Genomic DNA, 22,522 nt, shown 5'->3' with positions numbered 1-22,522 from the left:
TCAACCTGTTACATGATTTTACAAACCTGCTCTGCTTTTCAGCTCGCCTTCTGATTTTCTGGAATGCTGCTTTCTGCCCCACCCATGTCACCCAGTATAGACACTTTCTGGGGAATAAAGAAGGCAAGATCAAGTTCACTCCACTGTGCAAAAGCTAAAGTGTGCTGAGAGTCCAAGTAAACAATCAGAGAAACAATTTTTAAAAATTAGTAGGGCACCACCTGAAGTGCAGACCTGATGTATTTATAACTAAGGAACTATTGAATATATAATTTATTATTGATTCTCCTTCGAGTAATAGTAACATAGATCACTCTAAACCATTCTTCCATATTCATACTATATATCCTAACTACTAGAAATTTTTAATAATGTAGACCAAACCAAAAAGGCATAAATGTCAATATGAAATCATAAGTTAAATGAACAAAAAAAAAAAATCAGTACAGACTCATTCAACACTCGTGTATTTCATTGTTTCATTGGAGCCCATTTTATTTCTACCAGCCCCACAGCACAGGCTCCCTAAACCAACACAGCTTCATGTTCTGCTTTGAAACAAGGCTACTCTATCAAGGCTGCTGGTTTCTGACACATCTCCCACAATTAAAGAATGAATGCTATGTCTTCTTTTTAAAAGATTTTATTAAAGAATACTCAGTCAGCTGTATGAGACATTTATGGAACCTCATTACTGAGTTAAAGTGCCATCAGTCAAGCCAAACACACTGAGCAGCTTATTCTCTTCGGTCTAATTTGCATGAGATCTTACACAGTTCATGCCATGCAAAGCCCTATCAAGACCATTATACATTTTGCAACTACCCTTTCAATGAAACCCAAGGTTTCAAGAAACAGCAAGTTCAACACACGTGAAAATAAAAATACAATTTGCACAATCAAGTGTACTTACACACTGAACAGCAGCAACATCACAAAATAGCTGACTTTGTGCTTCACAGAAAACTCAGCATGGCTCAACAATTTTGTTCACTGAACCATGGGGCTGACAAGCCTTTGAAAGGCACTCAGAGGCCTCAACAATTACAGTGCAAGATATCAGGAAAACTCTTAATTCCATTTGTCATTGTGATGGCTCAAAAAAAAGATGACTATTATTAAGACTTATTTTCAAATAATTTTTTGGAGAAGTGTTTCACCATCAGTACCCTGCATTGTCCAACAAGATATGTATTGACAAATATGCTTATATATTGCAAAACAAACTTCTGCTTAATTTTTATTTGCAAAACACGAGTTTCTAAGCAGATTTAACCAGAAATTATATTCACACTCACAATTTTTTTAAAAATTTCTCTGAATGCTTGTGTCTCTGGAAGACTGTCTTTCATTTCAAAATAGAGTTCCAAAATAAATCACTCTCTTATTTCATACTTACTGGGCAAAATTCTGTATTCCCACAGCATTTAAAGTGAGAATTTCACTGCTGCCAAAATGTACTGCATAGCTATCTGCATTCTTTTTTGCAGACACTCCCTGGCACTTACTTCAGTAAGCCAACCATCACTTCACTGATATCCCACAATTTTCTTGCAACCAAGTCATCCATGGCTTTAGGAAGAAGTTCTTCCTCTTTGCAGTCTCCAAAATACTTTCCTGACACGCCCTCGACGTCAGGAGAAGAGGCCAAATAAATAGATGTCTGGGCTCCTTCCAGAGGCGTTTTGAAGAAAGCCCACGACACCAAGTTGAACAGAGGTTTGGCCAGCAAAGGAATATTCACATGTCTGCCCAGATTTGTTCTGACAATCCCAGGATGAAGGGAGTTGACGGTGACTCCTGTCCCTTCCAGCCGACGGGCCAGCTCCCTGGCAAATAAGATGTTGGCCAGTTTACTTCGGCTGTAACAAAAGCTTTTGTTGTAGCTTATTTCACTGTTCAAGTCTTCAAAGTTGATCTCTCCATATTTGTAAAGCTTTGAGGACACTACAACAATTCTGCTTGGGGCAGAATTTTTGAGAAGGCCCAGAAGAAGGTTGGTGAGCAAGAAGTGGCCCAAGTGGTTTACACCAAATTGCATCTCAAAACCATCCTCTGTCTTCATGTATGGACACTGGAATATCCCTGCATTATTTATCAGAACATCCAGCCTTGACTCTTCCTTTAAAGAAGAAAGAAAAAAAAAATCATTCAGGTTTAGAACTCCCATATATAATATTATTAGGCTTCAAAATTTCTCATTGGGCACTGTAAAAAACAGAATAATTTAATTTGTAGTTTTCTGAATTGTAACTTTCTGAAATTCTCTTAAAGCATTGCTGGAAAAAAAAAACAAAACATGTTTAAGTTGAACTACCACTAAACTGTGCACTTGATCCCGGTAGGATGCAAGTAGCTAAGAGCAGATCTTTATCAACTTCTAATGCAGGCAAATAACTCAACCATCGGCTTCTCCAAGAGCAGCCTTTTCTACAGCAATTCAGTGATAAATTACCTTTGTGCTGCATTTTTTTCCCCTTTAAAAAGCAACCTGTCTTTTGAACTGCAAGAGGACACACATTAATTTATGGCAAATCTCTGCTATAGCAGAGGGATCTAGCGTGCAACACGCAAGCATGGAGCACAAGGAATTCACCTCAGGGCTGAAGAGGAACCATTACACTATAGACCCATCATCTCACTAGGATGATATGAAAAACTCTCCAAATGTTTTCATGATTTTAAACTTGTCTTACTTTAAAACCAGTACCTATCACTCTGCTTCTGGGTGAGAACTATGGAGCAGGACTTACAGAAAAGTAACATGTTTCACATAATTCGAGTCCAATAGTTCTACTCAGGAACTAAGGAACTGAGGCTCTATGAGGTGCATGGCACATGAGATTTGATGGATCACTGTTCTGGTTCAGGTTGGTAAAAATCAGACTCAAGGATATATGTCACACTCTCCAGGATCAGAAAATATAAGTAATTAACAGAGGCATTGATAACTTAGATATGCATCATGCACTTCATGCTCCAGAATCCACTCAAAAATTAAGAGCTCTCCAATTTACCAAAAACTGTAATTTAAAAAAAAATAAAAAACCCAAGTTAAAGTAAGCTGCATAAATAAGCTCTGAATTCCAACACTCTTACCCACCTCTGACAAAAGATTGTGAAAGAACAATTTATGCTTGCATGAATCAGAGGCAAAGGTACTAATTTTCTCTAAGAGCACTGGGAGTTTTCTTTGCCTTTAATTCTTTAAACCTAACTCAGGGACTGGAAGACAAGCTGAGACAATCTTGGACCATTTTGATGATAAAAATAGAGAACCTCATAAATGAATTCTGCATCCTTTCCCCTTTTATTTCACTGCCATTAGCAGCAAAGATACAAAGAGCAAACCCCAAATCTGCACTTGGCATTCAGTTAAAGGTGCTGGCATCTGATCACTCAAAACTTCAAGTACTTCAATCTCAGACTGATTTCCGTGGAACTTGTGGCTGCTCAGTGTTTCATATAACTGGGTCCCAAAGACATGATCCAAAGAGCACCAAACTCAGTTCTCATCTTCACCCAAAGGGACACAATGGTCAGTCACTATCACTAAATCAGGACAGGAGGGAAGAAGTACTGACTGCAGAATGGCTCACTGAAGTGATTCTCCTTTCTTCTTTAGAGAAAAACATCTGACTGGAGGATTTATTTTGCAAGACTTAACACTTCAAGAAGCAAGACCTCCATATGTGCTATTCTGTGAAATTCCTACATGTAATAACCTAGAGGTGTGTGATCAATGCCAAGAAGGCAGCTATTACAACCAAGGGCAGCAGAATGCACAAAATGCACAAAACATTGCTTTGATGGGCAGTGATATTTCCTGCAGCCTTTAAGCTCACTTTCACTTCCTCTATTTTCCCATGGAACCCTCCAACATCTGTGTCTTTTACTTTTTTTTCAGTGAGACTAAGGAGTGAGAGATATAATCACTTTCAGTCATGCAAAGTAAAGCTCCCACAAATAAGGCTAAGCAGTGGGAGTACACTGTCTCTCCATCCTGATGATGTTTTTATCTTCTTTATGTCAAACGAAAAACCACAAGAACCCCCAAACTAATCCCAAAATAACAGCTCCAAAAAGGACTCAAAAAAATAGGGAAGGTAAATAACATATACTTGGGTGGAAAAGTTCTTGAAAGTATCTCTTGAGCCTGCATCCCTTGTCATTCAAGTGCATTCAAGTTATAATGCAGGCATCAGTAATACTCTGAAGATAGCACACTCTTTTCTTTATCTATTTCTCACTTAAGAGCCACTCTGATACTTTATACTATAAAAGATAAAATTCCTAAAAGTTAAACAGTATGTCTCTTTTTTTTTGCTGTGTGCTTATTACACAAATTTTATATCCTTTCATGTATGCAGGTTTTCCCACAGCATTGAAACAAGATTAGACCTTATCACTGGATTCATATATATATATATATATATACAGATTACAAAGTGTCCCACTAGACAACTTAAAACTTGACACTTAACTTTTATAAAAGCAGTTTTAAAATTAATACAATATAGTCCCTGTTTTCTTCCCCTCTTACAACAGGGTCTGAGCATCTTTAAAGTACTTGACGAATCCCTGAGCAGCAACAAAACTTATTAAGCCTGGCTTCCCATGACTTCATGTCTCCTGACTTGAGTAGCTAGATGTGGTGAGATCAAAGTCCCAAAAGCTGCTTTTGGTGGGAATGAAATAATGCCTCCAACAGTGCTTCCCTCTGCTCTATAAATCTAGTGGCATTTCTGTCAGGCAAAGTCTGGATGTCCTCATTCTCCTTAAACTCAGGTTTTTATGGAATCTGCAAAAATTTTACATATTCAAAACTGTCTATTGACTAGATTCTGCTGATGGTGGGTGAGAGATTTAAATCCTTGCGGTGATACAACCTAAGGAGGTGGCAGAAAGATGTCTGGAGCATGTCAGCAGTGCACCTGGCAACTTTTATTTTTCTGGTGGCAAAGCTGAGCTGTAACACTAATTTAAACCAACAAAGGTTAAGCTAATTAATTCAGAGAGAAAATAAGAAAAATAATTTATCTCATCTAGAAACAAGCATTGCCTTCCCAGAACAGAAAAGATCTAGAATATTTTAAACTAAAACAGACCAAACTATAACGAAGTTCATGCTTCCAGGAGCTAATTCACGGCCAATTTGCTTACACCCTCTTCACCCTGAGGTGACCTCAGCGACTTCCCCAGCCCCCGAGCGCGCTGCTGGCAGCAGGGACTGCCTCGTCCAACCCACACGGAAACCCGGGCGCCACCACGGAGCCCAGAGACCGCCACCAGCACCGCCCAGCCGTGCCGGCCGTGCCCTCTCCGGGCTGGGGCAGCGAGGACGGGGATCCGCGGGCCCGGCCGTACCTGCAGGACGCGGTGGCAGAAGGCGCGCACGGAGCGCAGCGAGGCCAGGTCCAGCTCCCGCACCACCAGCTCGCCCCCGCCGTCCGCCCGCTCGCCCACCTCGGCCCGGATCTCGCGGGCCGCCCGCTCGGCCCGCGCCCGGTCGCGGCAGCCCATGATGACGCGGGCCCGCATCCGCAGCAGCTCGGCCGCCGCCGCCCGGCCTAGCCCGCTGTTGGCGCCGGTGATGATGACGGTCTTGCCCCGCATGGAGCCCCCGCGCCCGGGCCGCGCCGCGCCCGCGCCCCGCAGCCAGCGCCAGGCGGCCACCAGCAGCCCCCCGCCCAGCACCAGCGCCGGCAGCGCCGCGGCCATGCCGGGCCTGGCCGGGCCGCGCGGGGCCTGCTGGGGCTTGTGGTCCCGGAGCGGCTCGGGAGCCTGCGCGCTGCTCGGGCCGGGCCCGGTGCCCGCAGCGCGGCCCTGACGGGGCGGGGCCGGGCGGGGCTGCAAGGCCTGAGGGCTCCGCTGCCCTTCCGCGGGACCGCCCTGGGCTGCGTAGCTGGGCGGAGACAAACCTAATGGGGTTCAACGGACACGAGTGTAGGGTGCGAGTACCAGCGCACGTAGGAGGCTGATTGAACCTCTTTAGTTGGTGCTGAAGCTCTTGGGCAGCCCCTCAGCTCTGCCAAGTTTGTTTTGAATCCTTAACCCAAAATCTGTTTTCAGCCATCGACTTCATGTCGTGTTTCTAGGCACTGTTACTAATCCCAGACCTTGATGGTCCCAACCAGGGCAGCATGAACCCATTCAGGAAGGCAGGAGTGGCCACTGCGGTTCACCCACTTAAAGTCCTTTTCACCCTAGCCATGGAAGAGTCAGTAGTAGAAATGTACAGAGAGAGAATTAAAAGGTAACTGAATTTTGATCAAGAGCAAGGTCGGTTAAAACAAAACAAAAAGAAAAATCCCAACAACAACAACAAAAACAACTGACTAAACAAACAAACAAAAAACCCAGAAAAAAACGCCCTAAAAACACAGTATACTGGATTTCATTGCAGATTTAGGAATAAGATAAGAGTCAAAGAGGACAGAACAACATAAATTAAGAGACGTTTGTGATGAGGAACTAGAGGCCAGCAAGCAGAAGAATACAGGGAGACAAGGAACAAGTTTGACTTGGCTGATAAGGAGCATGTCTGTCCTGAATCAAGACCTGGCATGTTTGGGGATATGACTAAGAAACCAAGAGGAAACCCATGAGCCTTTAATCAGGTTTCTTGTGGCTTGTCTGGACATGACAACCATTTGCAATAAAAGCTCCCCGTAACTGTCACATGTTGGTGCTACCTTCAGGCTGTCACATGGCTGCAGTCAGTTCTGAGGCTGACCTCAACTCATGTTACAGCAGCAGAAACAGCAGATTCTTCTGGAAGTACCCTTACCATGTCTTCTCTGACTCTCACACTTCTCAGGCAGTTTAAGGGCTGTATAGGCAGCATACCAGCTAAACACTCCAGATTTGTTGACAAATCTCTTCTGTCTTTGTCTTCACTACAGAAAACACTTTCTTCATTTGTGGTTCTTCACTCCTTTGTGAGCCTCATGGTTACATCATAGGGTATTTTAGCCAGGCCACACCATTGCATCTGTGGATGATATGTGAATTTTTAACGTGGTGTAAGAGCCACGTTGGGGTATTCTTCCATATATTTTTTTCATAGTAAACATGTACTGGGAGGTGTTGCAGCCACACCCAGTCAAGGACCGTGAGGAAGGAAGAGTAGTTGCCAAAGAGATGTCAAAATAGGAGAACCAGGAAATGCCCTGTTAGAGGAACAGATTCATTCTGTAAGAAATCGTCCTGGTGGGAGCTAAAGAATCTGCTGTTCATCACCTGGCTGTGAGGACTCTCCAGTCATCTCTGGTGCTCCTAGTTAGAAGGCTGCAGATGTGTTGGAGAGGGCACTGACCTGAGGGCACTGCCTGTGTTTGTCAGTCAGTCCAGCCTTCAGTGCAAGGAGCATTGTACTAAGGAGCTTGTGGTGATCAGAGTACTCATGTAGGCAGGAATGGTGTGTCCATCCAGATGTTAGTCCCAGATACTGAGCATGAAAACTGGAAATTATTTCTTCTGACATTGACCTGCTCCACAGATGTCTGTACCCCTCTATTGCACTCAAAGTTGTGTTTAGCAATACTGCAGCCAGTGCAGGTTACAGGATCTGGCAGAGGAGTCTGAGGAGGTACCTGAGGAGCCTCCAAAGAATGTTGGAGCCCTCTGAATCCCACCTCCTCAGAACAGACAACAGTCCAGGACGCATGTTGGAAGGTATGTGATGATGACCATCTCCAATTTTTTGATCTGAAATACTTTATATCTTGGCTCCTTCAGATGCTAGCCTGGAAATTAAAAGGGTGTCTTAAAGATGGGAAGGAACTGAGAATATGGGTTTATGATGACTTGGTAACTGGTGGGAAATATCTAACACACTCTGAGAATATGTTCTGTAAAACAAAAATCTGAAGACACCTTCAGAATCCTATTTATAACATTTTTCTCCACAGGGATTGGTAGCAGTTGGCGATCTTCCCATTTGTCTTACTGTCTTTCCTGGACTCTTATGCGGTGCAGGAACCTGGAAACTAAGGGAACAAGAACTGGGTTTCCCTGTTGGAATTCTGTTTCTATACAATCCATCTGTGTTATTACTAATCCTCCCCCAGATTTTGTCTAGGACGACAGTTTCCTTTTCATGAGTCTGTCTTCCAGTGTTGTAAACAGGCTGATAAAGGACAGTTCTCTCTATTCCCCTACTGAAAAATATTTCTGCTGTTTTAATTGTGACTGGCTTAGGGTTACAAGGGCATAAACTCATGGTAGCCTGATAAGCGTGAGAAGCAAGACATTTTTTGTTGAGTTTTGTGGCTGTTGTTTGCTTGTTTGTTTTGTTTTGTGGATTGGAATGCTATTAAGAGACAATTCTCTTCTATGTCTACAAAAATAGAAAACACTTTCCCTCAGCTCCCACCCCACTTCACAGAATTTTCTTCAAAAAGATTATTTCGGTCCACTAGCCAAGCTGTGCCTTGGAGCAGAAGAAAATAATTTTAACAGGCAGAGGCTGCTTGGCAAGCTGATTCTCCCCAAACATCCAGATTAGTCTGGAAGGTACTTGCATGAACTAGTAGGCTCCACTGCCCCACCATGCTGCCAGCTGGATATGCAGAGAAGCAGCCATTGAGCCTGGGGACAGTTGCCTGACAATCAAAAGACAGTGTATGATCTGAAACATCTAAGGGCATTTTGCTCAACTAATTTAGGAAAAGTGTGTGCCTTAACATCAGCTTCTGAACTTTAATGTCAACTTGAATTCTGTGACTAAGAATGTAAATTCTACTAGAATAGTAGATTTGTGAACTCTTTTTACACATGCCTTAGTGCTGTCAGGAGGACACTGCAAGAGGGAGTCCCCTAGTACTGTGTGTGCACAGATCAAGAAAAGACTTGGAAGCTCCAGTGTCCTGGCTAGGAGGTTTCATTCTTGCTGTACATGGATGGTTTGTTGGAAATAAAGGTAAACATAATAGAACACATGACTCAGCTTCCAATTTATTCACTGATTTGCATGCTTGCCCTGTCAGGTATGAGACTCACCTCTGCACTCCTATAGGGATTCCATTAACCTTCTCATTATCAAGATGTAATTGTTCAGTGGGAGTCAAATGCCAGTTTTATTTCCTGCACCCAACCTCTACAGCTCTAACAATGCATGGATGAAAACCAGATAATACATGTTCTGCTTCAAAAAGGCAGGACTGGTCTTTCTGAAATTTGCAGCCATGCTTTTGTGGTACACACACAATTTATATTCCACAGCTAAGGAATATTTTTGAATTCCTTGTGGAGTCTGATGTCTCACATAAAAACATCTGCTAATAACATTTTTCATAATCTCCATTTGGTAACTCTATCCCATCCTGGCAGACAATGACCAGGCCTCAGTTAATTCATGTCTTCCTCACCTCCTGGCTAGGCTGGGAAATGTGATATGTTTTGGGCACCAAGCCTTTAGCACATACGAAGCTCCAAGTACACCAGAAAACTGCAGTGCATCCCATCGATATCACATACTGGTGTGAACACTTGAAAACCTTTCCAACTCTATTTGTGTTTCATGCAGGATCAAGGCTTTTGCCTTTGCTTCCAAAGAACTTTGTGGCTTGGACCCAGAACATTAAAATGATTGCCTATGTTCCTGGGAGGGAAACCATAATTGATGCAGTGGAGCTTTCTATAATACTAGGACAGTTCATCTGGACAGAGGAGACCAAACTTTCAGAGGCTAACGTGAGATTCTGGGCCGAATTCCCCCAGGAACCACAGATCATGACAAGCTTGATTCACCATTTCTACTCCCACTGCAAAGCACATTCTTTGGTTTTGTCTCTTCTGGTATGAATATATGACAACAATAAATAATAAAACAGGACAGTTGTTCCACGAGGGAGAGAAAGAGAACAAACACCACCTGACAGATGTTAGTGGTGTCATTTGGAGATCACTTAGTTACAAGGATAACAATGAGATACAGGAATTTATTATAAAAGAAAGAGAATAGACCTATGGTGTAAATATGAAGTCATGCAGCAACAGGCACCTGTCCCCTGGAAACTCATCAGAAGTTGCCAAATTGAGTTCACGCAGATCACAGAATAGTTGTAAATCCTAAGGAAATCTAGTTAAGAAGAAAGTAGTTCCATCAAAAGTATTATTTCCAGGTAGATTATCTGCTATTATGGAGGTGGGCTCTAAAGCTTCAGCCTTCGTCCCAGCCAAGATACAGCATCTCAGACTTCTACCCAGTTTTGGGAAGTAAGTTGGGTCAAGGTGAGACCACTAGCTCTCAGATTAGACTGAAAGTGGTCGCTTCTGGTTCCAAACATCAGGAACATTCTGATTACACAAACTCTGCCTAGGAAATTATGCTAAAACCTCTACATAGAAAAATGACAATGTTCTGTAAAGCCAGCTTTATTAAGATAAGAAAACAATTTAGAAAAATATGTGCAAACACAACCAAATGCACTAATATTTTACTAGAAGCCAAAACCGTGTGGTGACAGACCTACTGAACACATGTTTAACCAGCAAACCACCAACAGGTAAACAGTTACATGTAAACTGTGCTTTTGAGAACTTCAGAAATAACTGTCAAGAACCAGCATTGCATCATGAATTTTCTTATAAATAACCTGTCAACAATTTTTTAGATAAAATATAACTGTTCTGTCTTTCAGAATATGTCTCAAGCTATAAAACCAGTACAAATCTCTTAATATCAAAACCACAATGTTAAGATACAGTCAGGTAAAAAAAATCTAAACTCTTTAAGAACTATATTAAAATAACTCTATTAAAAACTTACCAATATTAAAAAAACTTCCTTTAAAGGCTGTTCTAGCCAGAAGTTAAATCTTTAGACACAGGGCTCACAATACACAAATGTAGAGGTTTTCAGATGTAATTATTGGTGGATTAGAGGCTGGCTGAGTTAAGAACCTTATCCGTAATGGCACCCTCCAGTCATGTAGATTTTTGGTACTTCTGAGCAATGCCATAGGGGACATGTGCGGCTATGGCGCCTAATTTCTGTGCTCCTTCAATGTGGAACATCTGGTCATCAAAAAAAATGTGAGGGCGGATTTTCACCAGGATTGGTCCTTTCGGTGCTCCTGCTAGGAAAAGTGCCTCATCAATCTCCAGACCCCAGCTACGGAGAGTCTTCAGCACTCTGGCTCCAGAGCTTGCTGCGCTTCTGGCTGTGACCAGGTAGGTCCTTATAGGACAATTTAGTCGTTCATTTTTTGCATAGAACTTCTTCTGGAGCTTCCCCAGGTCTTCCAGAAAACCCTTCAAAGGACCCTGAGTACGAAATACCAGAAGCATATTTAGTATATGTCCACAGTTTCCAAAAGAATTCTTTTGCTTTCTTCCAAACTTCCAGTTACACACAGAATTCCTTTTCCCAGTGCTGTGCTCCTCCACAAATTCTCTATGTAACATCTCCAAATGGGTCTGCACCCTCACTAGGAATGCACAAATTGGCAAAAAGTTAAAACCATAACACTACATGGTAGGATCAGTGGGAAAGTAATTCTCACTAAGGCTTACAAGATCTCTTACAATATTAATTTTTAATTATAGTCTTTAATAAAATGTTCATTGAAAACATGGAACTCTTTTTGCTATGAACTGTAATTTTTTTTCCTGCACAAAAAACAGTACAAGACCTAAGTACAAAGCCATCAATGAAGTCTTTCCAGACTAATGACTATACTACACTCCAATTAATAGAAACAAATGACAATTTTATTCAAATTGCAATATATTGCACTGTCCAGTACTTTCATAAATAAAGCTTTTACTCTGAATTTACACTATTTTTAACAATAGCAGAATCGGTCTTTCAGTTTAAGCTAATGTTAAAATATTTGTGGTTTTAGACAAATGGCATAGCTCTGCTTGGGAATAAGCAGATATTATCTTGTTTTAATAACCAGAATATCTCACTGTTTGAAATTAACATTACCTACACTCTGATAAAAAAAAAAGAGGGAAATCAGTACAAATATTTCTTTTTCTAATGATACTATTAAAAGACAACTGTAAGTCACTGTCTAATATATGCAGTTCTCTCAGAGAAATGAGAGAGGACTGCAATGATGGCCTGGTAAAATGACTGTAATGGTGGCCTCTTTTATGTGAAACATGCATTTTAAAGATTATCTTTGAAGAAGGAAATGAATAGGGGCATCAGCTTTCACAAAGAACATATCCACACTGGGGAAAGGGAGAAATACAGCAGCAGGGAGAAATGAAAGTCATCAGATCTTTTGGAAACTCTCTTTAAAAAAGAAATTAGAGAAATACAAACCTGTGCAAGAGGCTTATTTTCATTCAGCTGTTCATGTTCAAAAAATCGATCTAATCCTTGCTCTTTGAAAATCTGTTCTGATTCATCAGAAAAGATAACAGCATCCCCATCAAAAGCCACCCTTAGCTGTGTATCCGAGTAAACAACATCTTTGTTAGCAGTGAACATCGTAGCTGATGCAATGCCTGAAAATGGATCAGAGACCCTCGGTTAGCATGTCCTGCAGAGTCACTCATGAAACCATCAGCAGTTTGGTTCCAACAATTTATTGCTGGTGACCCTTGTATATGGTGAGCACATCCAAACACAAAAGCTAATTAGAGGTGGCTGTTCTGTAACACAAATGCATGGAAGCCATCCCACTGCCAAAACTTCTTGGACATACTTCCTTCTGCTTTCACATAAGACTATATAAAACTGCTTCCCAAGCTGTGCTGCAAATGAGAGAAAAGCAGGAAATCCCAAGGATACCACCCAATCAAAGTATTTGTTACTTTTTAACAAAAATGGGACACAGAAGTTGCTTTTTTAAGTTGTATCAAAAAGATGATGCTATTAAAACAGAAGTTAAATAGAGGTGGGAGTCTTGTTTCTTTTTGAAGGGGAGAAGACAAAGCTGTAGAGTGTAAGTTGTCACTATCAGCAGGCTAAAGAATCAAAGAAGAACTGTATCAACCGATTTTATTTGTTTGAGTAAAAGTAAGTGATAAGCTTGCACCACACAAAATAGTGACTTTCTCCATTTGATAAAGCAAACTACTTTCTGTGAGACACACAATGTATATAATTTTTGAACAAGCTCAACAGATAACAAAAGATATCAACAGATAGCAAAAGGAAGTCAATTCAAACCTGCTTCTATAGCTTCCTGCACTTTGTCAGAATCTGCTGAGAGGTACAGGTTCGTGAGGTACGCAGTCAGGTAACCAATGGGGCTCTCTCCTCCCGTCATACAGAAACGTTCAATTGTTAAGCCTGAAGTAAGAAGAGCACAAGGTGTGGCTCTGCCTTGACACTACAAACCTGTAAAAGGAACCTATGAAAAGGTGCAGTAGCCTAGCTTACAGTAAACTTAAAAAAACACATTCCTTTTAATTTCAACAAGTTACACAACTTCAAATAATTACAATGTTTGATCAGCTCATCCTCATTGAGAATTTAGCGGAAAAAATTCCCTCTATGACAGCAGAGTAACTGCTGTGAAGATGTACGTGTAGGGAGCATAGATACCAAATATGAAAAAGTTTAAGGACTTCTCAGAAGTTATGGTTCACACCTGACAAATCTAGAGCACTGGATCAAATTCTGTCTAATATTATTTCATTTATGCTGACACTCAAAAATAAATATCCAAAAAGCCTCATTTCCCAAAGTCAGAAAAGGAAGAACAAAATTAATTCATATTATTACGTAACAGCTGGCAATTCTACACATCAGTAATTATTTTATTTACCATAGTGATTGATGCTGTTTATGAGCCTCACTCCCACTTGAGCATGGTTATTAGTCATCAGGACAATATCAAACCGTTCTTCATCATCAGGATACAGCTCAAGAAGCCGGGTATTGACATGCTCCAGTGCCTGCAGATTGAAAATGTGGAAGTCAACAGCCCAGTGTGTCTCCCTTCTTAGTCACTGTACTTTTAGTGATAGGATTGTCTTGAAGAAGGGTGTAAAATACCTGATAGTTTGACTTGCTGAACTTCTTTTACTCCTTTCTGCTTTTCTACCCCCAGCAACCATTTGATTTGGGTTCATTTGAAGGGAAGCAAGTAAATTTTTTTCTTTTTTTGGTTTTTTTGGGTTTTTTTGGTTTTTTTTTTTGAGTTATGGAATTTACTTTTACTGATTTACTGACACAGTTCAGGTCATCAGGCATCAAAAACCATCCTTAAGTAATGAGTACAAAATCACATGTCAACATGATTAGCTTGAGAGTTTGTAATTGCAGCAATGAATGAGACAGATTTTGATATGAGATCTCTTCTAAGATAATTGGCCAACATGTCATACCCACAGTCTGGCATTTTTATTTCCTTGACCTTTCATCTGCTCATCTCTCTCTGTATCCATCTGTTCTCCTATTTAGAATGTCATCTTGACCCTTGAATGAAATTCTTTGGGACTACAGAAACAAAATCAATAATGAATCACCAAATGAATGCAAGATAGAGTGATTTTTATTAAGGTGCTTTAAAAAGTCAGGCCAGTTGTTTAGAACTAAAACACAGATTTCATAATTAAATTCTGGAAATCTCACTTTTAAAAGCAATGTTATTATGGGACTGTGCTTAGGAAAATTCTAAGTTAGAGCCTGGTGTAAGGCCTAGAAAAAAATCTTAGTATGTGGTCATAACTCACTTCTATTGTTAATAATCTACAACACAGTCAATTTATTAAATTTTTAGAGAATAAGGGTGAGTGGAGGAGGGGATTCAATTTTTTTGTCCAGTGTCTTTATACTTTGCAGTCTAAGGACACTGGCCTGTACTACAAGCATAAGATATAATACTTTTAAGTTAGTAGCTTAAACATTTCAATAAGGGAATCCAAAGAAAAATACATTCTTTCTTTTTTGCTTTCTTTGTCTCCAGTAGAAAGGATGACTCAACAAAGCCACAGTTCTTTAGCCTAATGATTCCTGTGACTAAGCAATATAAAGAATTCAAACAAAAATATGTATCAGAAGGGAATAGTGGTCAAGGTGCATTGGGCTGGGCATAGCTAACAGCTCTGATTTCCAAAGTATGAGCACCTAAAGAGTCAAATCATTATTATACTCCAAGTAAATTTGACACTGAACTCTAATCTTAAAAACTGACTGTGCTGGCAGGGCTGCTACACATAGGAAAAGATGCAGTAAATTCCCAAGTCAGTCTGCCCTCACTAGTGTACACTGTGCATTATTTTATGGCCACACTTTTATGTTAGAAATACCTTTACAGTGCTTGTGTCATTAATGCTACTAATAGCTATCTTATATTTACAGGAGCATGGGTATTGACATAAGTAATTTTTCCACTGTGTCTGTTCATAAAGTTAGTAATGAAGAAAATGTTTTAAATTCCTGAGACCAAAACTGAAGTAATGAAAATCTACTTTTAAAACCTGAAATGTTCTGCCACAACTCTGATGTCAGCAAGTATGATTTCTAGTTATGATTTCATTAATTTTCTAAAATTGTTGTGGTACAGATCAGCAAACAGTTCTCAATGGACATAAAACTAACTCTGTAGACAGTGTTTTTCAATACAGTCCTACTAAAACCTGAGCTCTTCAAAAACATATATATTTTCCAGTTTTTTCACTTTTCTGTAATTTTACTTGCTTTCCATTCTGCAGGGTGTTTTCCTTGGCCATTTGTCTTTTCTTGTGCAATGAAAGTAAAATATTCCATTTCAGCTCTTCTTAAACCCTGACTCAGAAGTGGGGAGTCCATTTCTTTTGCTGGTCCTCAAGAACAATTTACAGGGTGTGACAACAAAAGCAAGGAAAAATTAAAGCTGACCAAAATAAATTAAAATCAACACTGTTTGGGTTTGATTTTGCTTTGGTGTTTTTTTTTTTTTGTTTGTTTGTTCGTTTTTTTTTTTTTTTTTTTGGTGCTTGTTTGGGTGTTTTGTTTTGGTTTTTTTTGTTTTGGTTTGGTTCGGTTTGGTTTGGTTTTTGTTTTTTTTTTTTTTTTTGAGGTGGGGAGGGGAACTGAGTTTTGTTTTTGGGTGGTTTTGGGGAGGAGGAGGTTGTGACAAAGTTAAACACAAAAAATTTGTGGCTTATCTTGAATGAAATGGTCTTAAAAGGAGAGGCGCTTCGTATGCCCCATGTCCAGCAGAAAAAGCAGGCTGCTCCTTACCCACACCTGGGATGTGGTGCTGTGAGCCGGGATACAAACCGGGATGCTGAGGGTACCATTCCGGTCCCGGTGACGAGAGCAGTACGTGCTCTGCCGCAGGCATTCGGCATTAGAGCCGGCGGGAGGGGAGGGCAGGAGAGGAGGAGAGGGAATGGGAGAGAGGAGAGAAGCGGTGGCCACGGGACCAGGGTGCCCAGAGAGATGCGGGGAATGCGCCCGGGCTGCCCCGCCGCGACGAGCTCGGCGTTGGGAGAACAACTCCCAAAAGCATCTCCCCGAGCCAGGATTATCTCCGCTGAAGGAGGCTTCGGGCTCCTCCTCTTCCCGAAATTTGGCCTCGCAGCATCCTCCGTGTCCCGCCGCACCCCACACCCTCTCCCGCCCCGCCGGGCCACCCGCTCCGGGCCGTCTCCTGGCTACCTTGACGAAGTAGAACGCCGGTCCGGGCTTGAGGATGATGTTCTCGTTTTTCTGCTGGTACTCCACGTACTTCTCCACGCCCTGCTCTACGTAGATCCGCTGCTCCTCGACCAGGTTGAAGAGGGCTCGGGAGGACACGGCCACCGTGATGGCGTTCTGGGGCTTGGGCTGCGGAGCGAGCGCAAGTTAGCGCCGGCCCGCGGCCCTCAGCCCCCGGGCCCCCAGCCTTCCCCCCGGACCCCCGCGCTCCGGACCCCCGGTCCGCCCGCACTCACCGGCCGGGGCCTCTGGGTAACCAGATTGTCGTAGAAAGCCTTGGCCGCCGCCCAGTCCTGCTCGGCCTCCTGCTGCCGGTCCTCCTCCGACGCCTGGCTGGGCTCCTCCGGGCCGGAGCCGCTCATGGTTCCTCGCGCGGCCGGGGCCGTAGCGAGCGACCGGGAAGCGGCGGCAGCGGCCGCCCCCCTGCCCCGCCCCGGCCAGGCGGGGAAGGCACCGGCGCTGCCTCTCCCTGGCGCTGTGCACGCCTGGGGACGCGGCCCGGAGCGCTCCCGGCCCTCCGCCGGAGCGGAGCGGTGCTGGCCCTGGCCCCAGCGACCCCCCCCGCCCCTCAGAGCCCGAGGCGCAGCCCGCCCGCAGCGTTTCCCCTCACGGCGGGGTCGTGGGGTGCGCGGGAGCCGGAGCTGCGGCCCTTCCCCGCCGCCCTCACGGCACCTGCGGCGGCCCCTTCGGCACACGCTGACCCCGGCCGCTGCCTTCCGCGGTGCTCGGGGGAGCGGTGCCCGCGGCTGCTGGGTGTCAGGCAGCAGCCGGCAGCCCTCAGTGTACCTGCAGCATTAGACGTGTTTTATTTAACTGCAGCGGCTTAATTGATTTAATGTTAACTGCAACAAATTCCCAGGAGATCTTACATAGTATGTTTTAGTAATCAAAATGGGGTCGATGTCTGTGGCCTTGGGTCCTTTATGCCACATAGAAAATACCTTCAGGAAACAGCAGTTTGGGTAGTGTTGCTGAGAGTGTGTTCACACCCACAAAACATGTTATTCTGGCATGAGGTTGCGGTGATCCTAAATCCAGAGTCCCACACAGAGCTATGGGCAGCATCTAATACTCATACAGCTGTCTGAAATGGTCATGTCTGCATCTGCAGATCACCATCTAATCCACAGCAAAGGTTTCCGCACTGATAAGCTGCAGGAGAGAGTGGAAAGTGAAGAAGGAATCGGATTTTCTCTTAAGCCAGTACAGGATATGGCACAGCAGACCCATAGTGATATCTATGTCATAGCACATGTGATCACCATTGAAAGCCCCTTTAGCATTTTGAATGAAGACTCTAAATATTGATTCCAACCCTGATCACTGCATAATCTGTATCTGATTGTCAGATCTTTCTGCCTCCACCCAGTCTCCAAAAAGAAACAGGATGGTTTTGTTACCTTTGCCCTTTTTTTTTTTTAATGTTGCTTCCCTGTGAAAGGAGGCTTATGTGATTCTACCATCTGTCCGTCTTTTCCCAGTGATGTTCAACTGCAAACAAATTTGACAGACGGATAAAGATCTCAAAGAGATTTAAATTGGTAAAATGTTTAATGACAATCAACAGTAACATGCAATTTGTTGCCCTGCTGGGGAAAGCACTTTATCTGCTTGTTCCCCTGCTGTATAGTAGCAAACAAATACTCCCTGGCTGATCTGCCACCTCAAAATCTGCCACACTCCCTGATGCCCAGCTAGCTAGGGAGGGATCTGGGAATGGAAAGTGATGGAAATGAGAAGGTTAGAGGAAATAGGAAATGGGAGTTGACCATACTGGGGAGGGGAGCTGGAAATAGGAGGTAAAATGAGATGTATTGAGAGCAGTGCATTGAGAAAACAAATGCAAAAAGACAAGTTAGGATCATTGTAGTGGCTGTTGTCATGGGAAGCTGCAAAAGGCATAACTTCAGCCTGAACAAACCTGATTTTAGTAGCTCCGCTACTGATAGATGTGCTTTTTTCCCTTGAATTTTATGCTGAATATTTCACTCTGAGTGTGTTTCCATGTCTGAGCTCAGACCTGTAGCATATGCCACACCTGCTCCCCTCCACACAGTGAGATCAGGCTGAACAGTCAGGCTGACCTGGAAAAAGGGTTCAAGTCACAGAACAGCAGCTCTTGGTCCCAGCCATCACTGCTGTCCTGCTCAGAGACTTCAGCACTAGTCTAAGAAGATGATCTCCAAGAAGAGACTTCTCCTAGTTAAACTGTTGGGTACATTGCCCATGGAGAGGAGAGGAAAAGAACAGGAGGAATCAGGAAGCAATTCTTTGGTGGTTACAAAACTGAATTGTCCTCCGTGTCAACATGGTACAATACTTTTACAGAGCTGTGTACAGGTTAACTTGTTGTTCTGTCCTCTACCATCCTGCATCTACTCAGGAGCAAAGTCAGAGCTCCTCAGTAATATTCTTGGTTTTTATTTTTGTTACCCCCTTTCCTGTCCACCCAAGAAAAGAGTCATCACACAGTGAAGACTCCTTTTAACCTATGTAAGACGTCTGAAAATGTATAAAATGATAATCTGGTGCTGGGCCCAAGCAGTGCTGTTGATGTGCTGCTGCTGAAAGCAGTGCTATGCTAACAGAAATACTTTGCTTGCCAGATGCACGTGGTATCTCTACACAGCACTCAGCTGTGTGAACATATGCACTGTGCTGCCATGTCTCTGTTCTGTGCTTGGCTGCCTGCTGCTGACATACCCTCCATTTCCTCTTTTACTGGAGATTGTGAGCTGAGGGCCTGACATGAAAGCCTTCCAGCTTCAGCACCTTATAAATGAAATCTTGACTTCCCAAATGCAGAGTGTAGCAGCCTTATCTACATCTAAAACATGTAGTAATGCCCATGGGGTTCCAGGAAAGAGCTATGTCTTGCTTTCACTAAACCTCCTGGGGAGTCTGAGAAATAGGAATGGATCCAAAACTGAATGACTTTGTGGTTTCTGAGCTAAGCTAGAAAGGGAAGGGAAGGAAAGGAATTTTCTGTTATCATGTATTAATTTGTAGGGCATTTATATTAAAAAAAAAAAAAAATTGTGTTTCTATCTTTGTATGTACATTTTTATAGTTAGTCATGCACATTCTCTGAAGTCTGTTACAAGTATTCAAATAAAAAGAAAGTCCCCCAGCTTGACCTGCTGATATTTTTCCTGTGTTAAGAACAACCACTCAGAATGGTTTATATGTTCTTCTTTAAGAAGGAGCTCAAATTGCATTACTGAAAATAATCAAAACATTGTAGGGTTTTTTTTTCTTCTCTTGATACCTACTTCTCTTTGGAAAGACATGAAGTATTTCCAAATATTTAAAATGATGAGAGCAAAGTGATGAGAATTTTTTTATTCGAAGGATGTTATCTCTGTTTAAAGTCATGCCAGGGTCACTTCAGAATGCAGTTGCACTGACTTTTTATCATATATGCATTTTGATTTTTGGACTCTGAGAGCCCAAGACACATGGCATAAGTGTGGTGTTCCCAGAAAGAAGGAACCTGAGAATGGCTTTGATCTAGGTCAGCCTGGCATGGCAAAATGTATGTGGTAGCACTGCCACATTACATCTAACTAGCCAGATAAATAATTTGTAAAATCCTCCTGTTTGTAGATAGTATAAGCACCTCTAATACAATCCTAATATTCAGGAACTGATTCTATAAAACAGTTAACAGCTGATTTTCTATATGGTTTCTACACTTCTACATGATTTCTACAAATCCTCAATGTGGATCTCAAGCAGTCTATATTCCTTTGTTTGCCTGCCTGCTGTTATCAAATTTAGTCAAACACAAGCAGAAATAAAAGAGCAGGTCTGTTGTGCCAAATATGTGCATATGAAGTTGCATCATGCCTAGAAGGCACGTTTATTCATGCTGAAGAAACCTTCAGAATTGCATCATAGTATTCACTTTCCTTTTTCATCTCATGACACTTTTCTGCAGCAGTATTTTTCATTTTCTCTCTCTTCTTCTCCTACTTCCCACCCCCTGTGTTGTTCAGGGAAACAAGAATGCAAAAAACCTGTGGCATCACATTACAATCTATGGCAACTGCCTTTCATCTTCCCCTGGCATTGCTTTGCTGTGGTCTTTAACAATATGTTCATTTGCAACAGCCACATAAGTTCCCTAATGACAGAGATATTTTGTTCATAGATAATCTATCCCACCTCCATCATTCTAAGCATGACTCATTCCAATATTCTTGAGACAGGTGACAAGGAAAGCTGAATCCAGCACAAATGCAGAGGAATGCTCAATAAGATTTGTTGAGCCATGATCTCTCTTCCCCAAGAAATCCAGTTTAATCATTGCAATACAAGTTTCACTTGCCTTATTACTAAAGTTAATTCTATTCTTTAATCTTCTCAGAAGGAAATCAGCAGCCAAGTTTTATCTTTAGCTTTTGGGAGATTTCTTCTCTTTAAAGGACTTAATATAACTTTTTCCTATGAAAATATAGCTGTAACTAAACTTTTAGAACTGAATTCTCTTCCAGCTATTCTGAACCACAATATTTTTACCTATCTTTACCCCAAGAAAGACTCATTACATAACTGACATGTAAAAACAAATCAAGAAGAATTCTGAAATTCAGATAAAGTATTATTTTTACCTAGATGCTAACTAAAAAAGTAGAAAAATGGTGTCTTATCTCCAAAGCCAAATATGTCTGCCCCATCTAGTAGTTTGCCACAGGGAGAATTGAGAAGCATTCAGTGAGCAAGCAATCCTGGCCATCTTTTCAAGAATGTGGACTGTGACAAATAGGATAAAAATGGAGTCTTGTTGAAAATCTGTGGTCAGAAAAAGGCACTACAAAAGGCACATATGCTATCAAAATAATCATAGTGGAGTTTTTTTAGTTAGAAACAAATTTCTAATAAAGTCATTACTTTTGTATCAATTAAAACAAAGACAAATGACAATAACCATATAAATAATAACAGGTTCAGCTGTTCAGGATTTGACTTTGTGGCACTGGAATCACTCTGTAGGCACTTAGAGAGCATAAATGGGGAAAAATAAATGAGCTGGAGAAAGGTTTGTCCCTGTTCCAAGCTTAAACAGAAGAATATTTGCATTGCAAAACAACCACATGTAAGGTGGAATGCAGATAAATTGTACATACAAGCCTCTGGGGTTCCAAGATCCTACTGAATAAAAAGTTCAATATCATGAAAAATTTTAGATTCAGTTCTCTATAATAGAGACAGTTGTTTGAGCATTTTTCATTATGCACTAATTATCTCTTTATTAATGTAAATTAATGGAGGGTCTAGTCACGCAAACAGCTCCACACAGGAACATGTCTGTGCAAGACTGAAACCTAAATGTTGAAACCCTATTGATTCATTTTACCATAACAAAAGACATTAAACTATTCTAAGATTCACTCTGGTAATTACATGTTCTATTCTGTATTAAATATCCATGGTTTTGTTGTGCTATTGTCCATGAGGGTTCATGTTAAGTACTCAATTAGGTTAAAATCTTTAATGAGAACATCGTATTGAAAAAGATTCTTAGATTTTGCTTGTGTGGTTGTGCAAAACTACCATAAAGATATCACTTAATCTCTATTGCACTGTGCTAGTTATAGTTTTAAAAGATGGGGAGAACAAGCAAGTCTGTTAGATGTGTTTTTCCTCGCCTTGCTCCAGGGTGTACAAAGAAACCCATTCAAGCAAACTCATTTCCCACCCATTTCCTGAATGGAGGAAGGTATCAAACAATGTGTCCACCAGAGTGACACTGGAGCTGCTGGGCACCCCTGATGGGACGGCAGAGCAGTCCCACGGGCTTTGGACAGCAAGAGCAATGGCAGAGCAGAGCTATCAGAGCAAAATCATCCACTGACAGCTATAGCACTGATGCTATTCACACATTGGAAAAACAGATCCACTGCATTCCAAAACCAGAACTTC

The 22,522-nt window shown here is 41.9% G+C and overlaps 2 protein-coding genes across 2 annotated transcripts; both read right to left on the bottom strand.

The window, feature by feature from the left end:
• Positions 1-627: 627 nt before the first annotated feature.
• On the bottom strand, positions 628-5,721 carry RDH14 (retinol dehydrogenase 14). Its single transcript, XM_066547178.1, has 2 exons — positions 5,368-5,721; positions 628-2,122 (listed from the first exon to the last, which is right to left on the bottom strand). Exons 1-2 carry the CDS (start codon positions 5,719-5,721, stop codon positions 1,505-1,507), a joined length of 972 nt encoding a protein of 323 aa, XP_066403275.1. The 3' UTR covers positions 628-1,504.
• A 4,643-nt stretch (positions 5,722-10,364) lies between these two features.
• Positions 10,365-17,028, bottom strand: NT5C1B (5'-nucleotidase, cytosolic IB). Its single transcript, XM_066547177.1, has 6 exons — positions 16,834-17,028; positions 16,559-16,726; positions 13,737-13,866; positions 13,136-13,258; positions 12,284-12,468; positions 10,365-11,271 (listed from the first exon to the last, which is right to left on the bottom strand). The coding sequence occupies exons 1-6, from the start codon at positions 16,957-16,959 to the stop codon at positions 10,933-10,935; spliced, it is 1,071 nt and encodes a 356-aa protein (XP_066403274.1). The 5' UTR covers positions 16,960-17,028; the 3' UTR covers positions 10,365-10,932.
• Positions 17,029-22,522: the final 5,494 nt, after the last annotated feature.

This window comes from Molothrus aeneus, chromosome 3 (genome assembly GCF_037042795.1).
Source record: "Molothrus aeneus isolate 106 chromosome 3, BPBGC_Maene_1.0, whole genome shotgun sequence".
NCBI classification, from domain to species: domain Eukaryota; kingdom Metazoa; phylum Chordata; class Aves; order Passeriformes; family Icteridae; genus Molothrus; species Molothrus aeneus.
The sequence above is the reverse complement of the archived record's forward strand: the minus strand, read 5'-3'. Positions and strand labels throughout refer to the sequence as shown.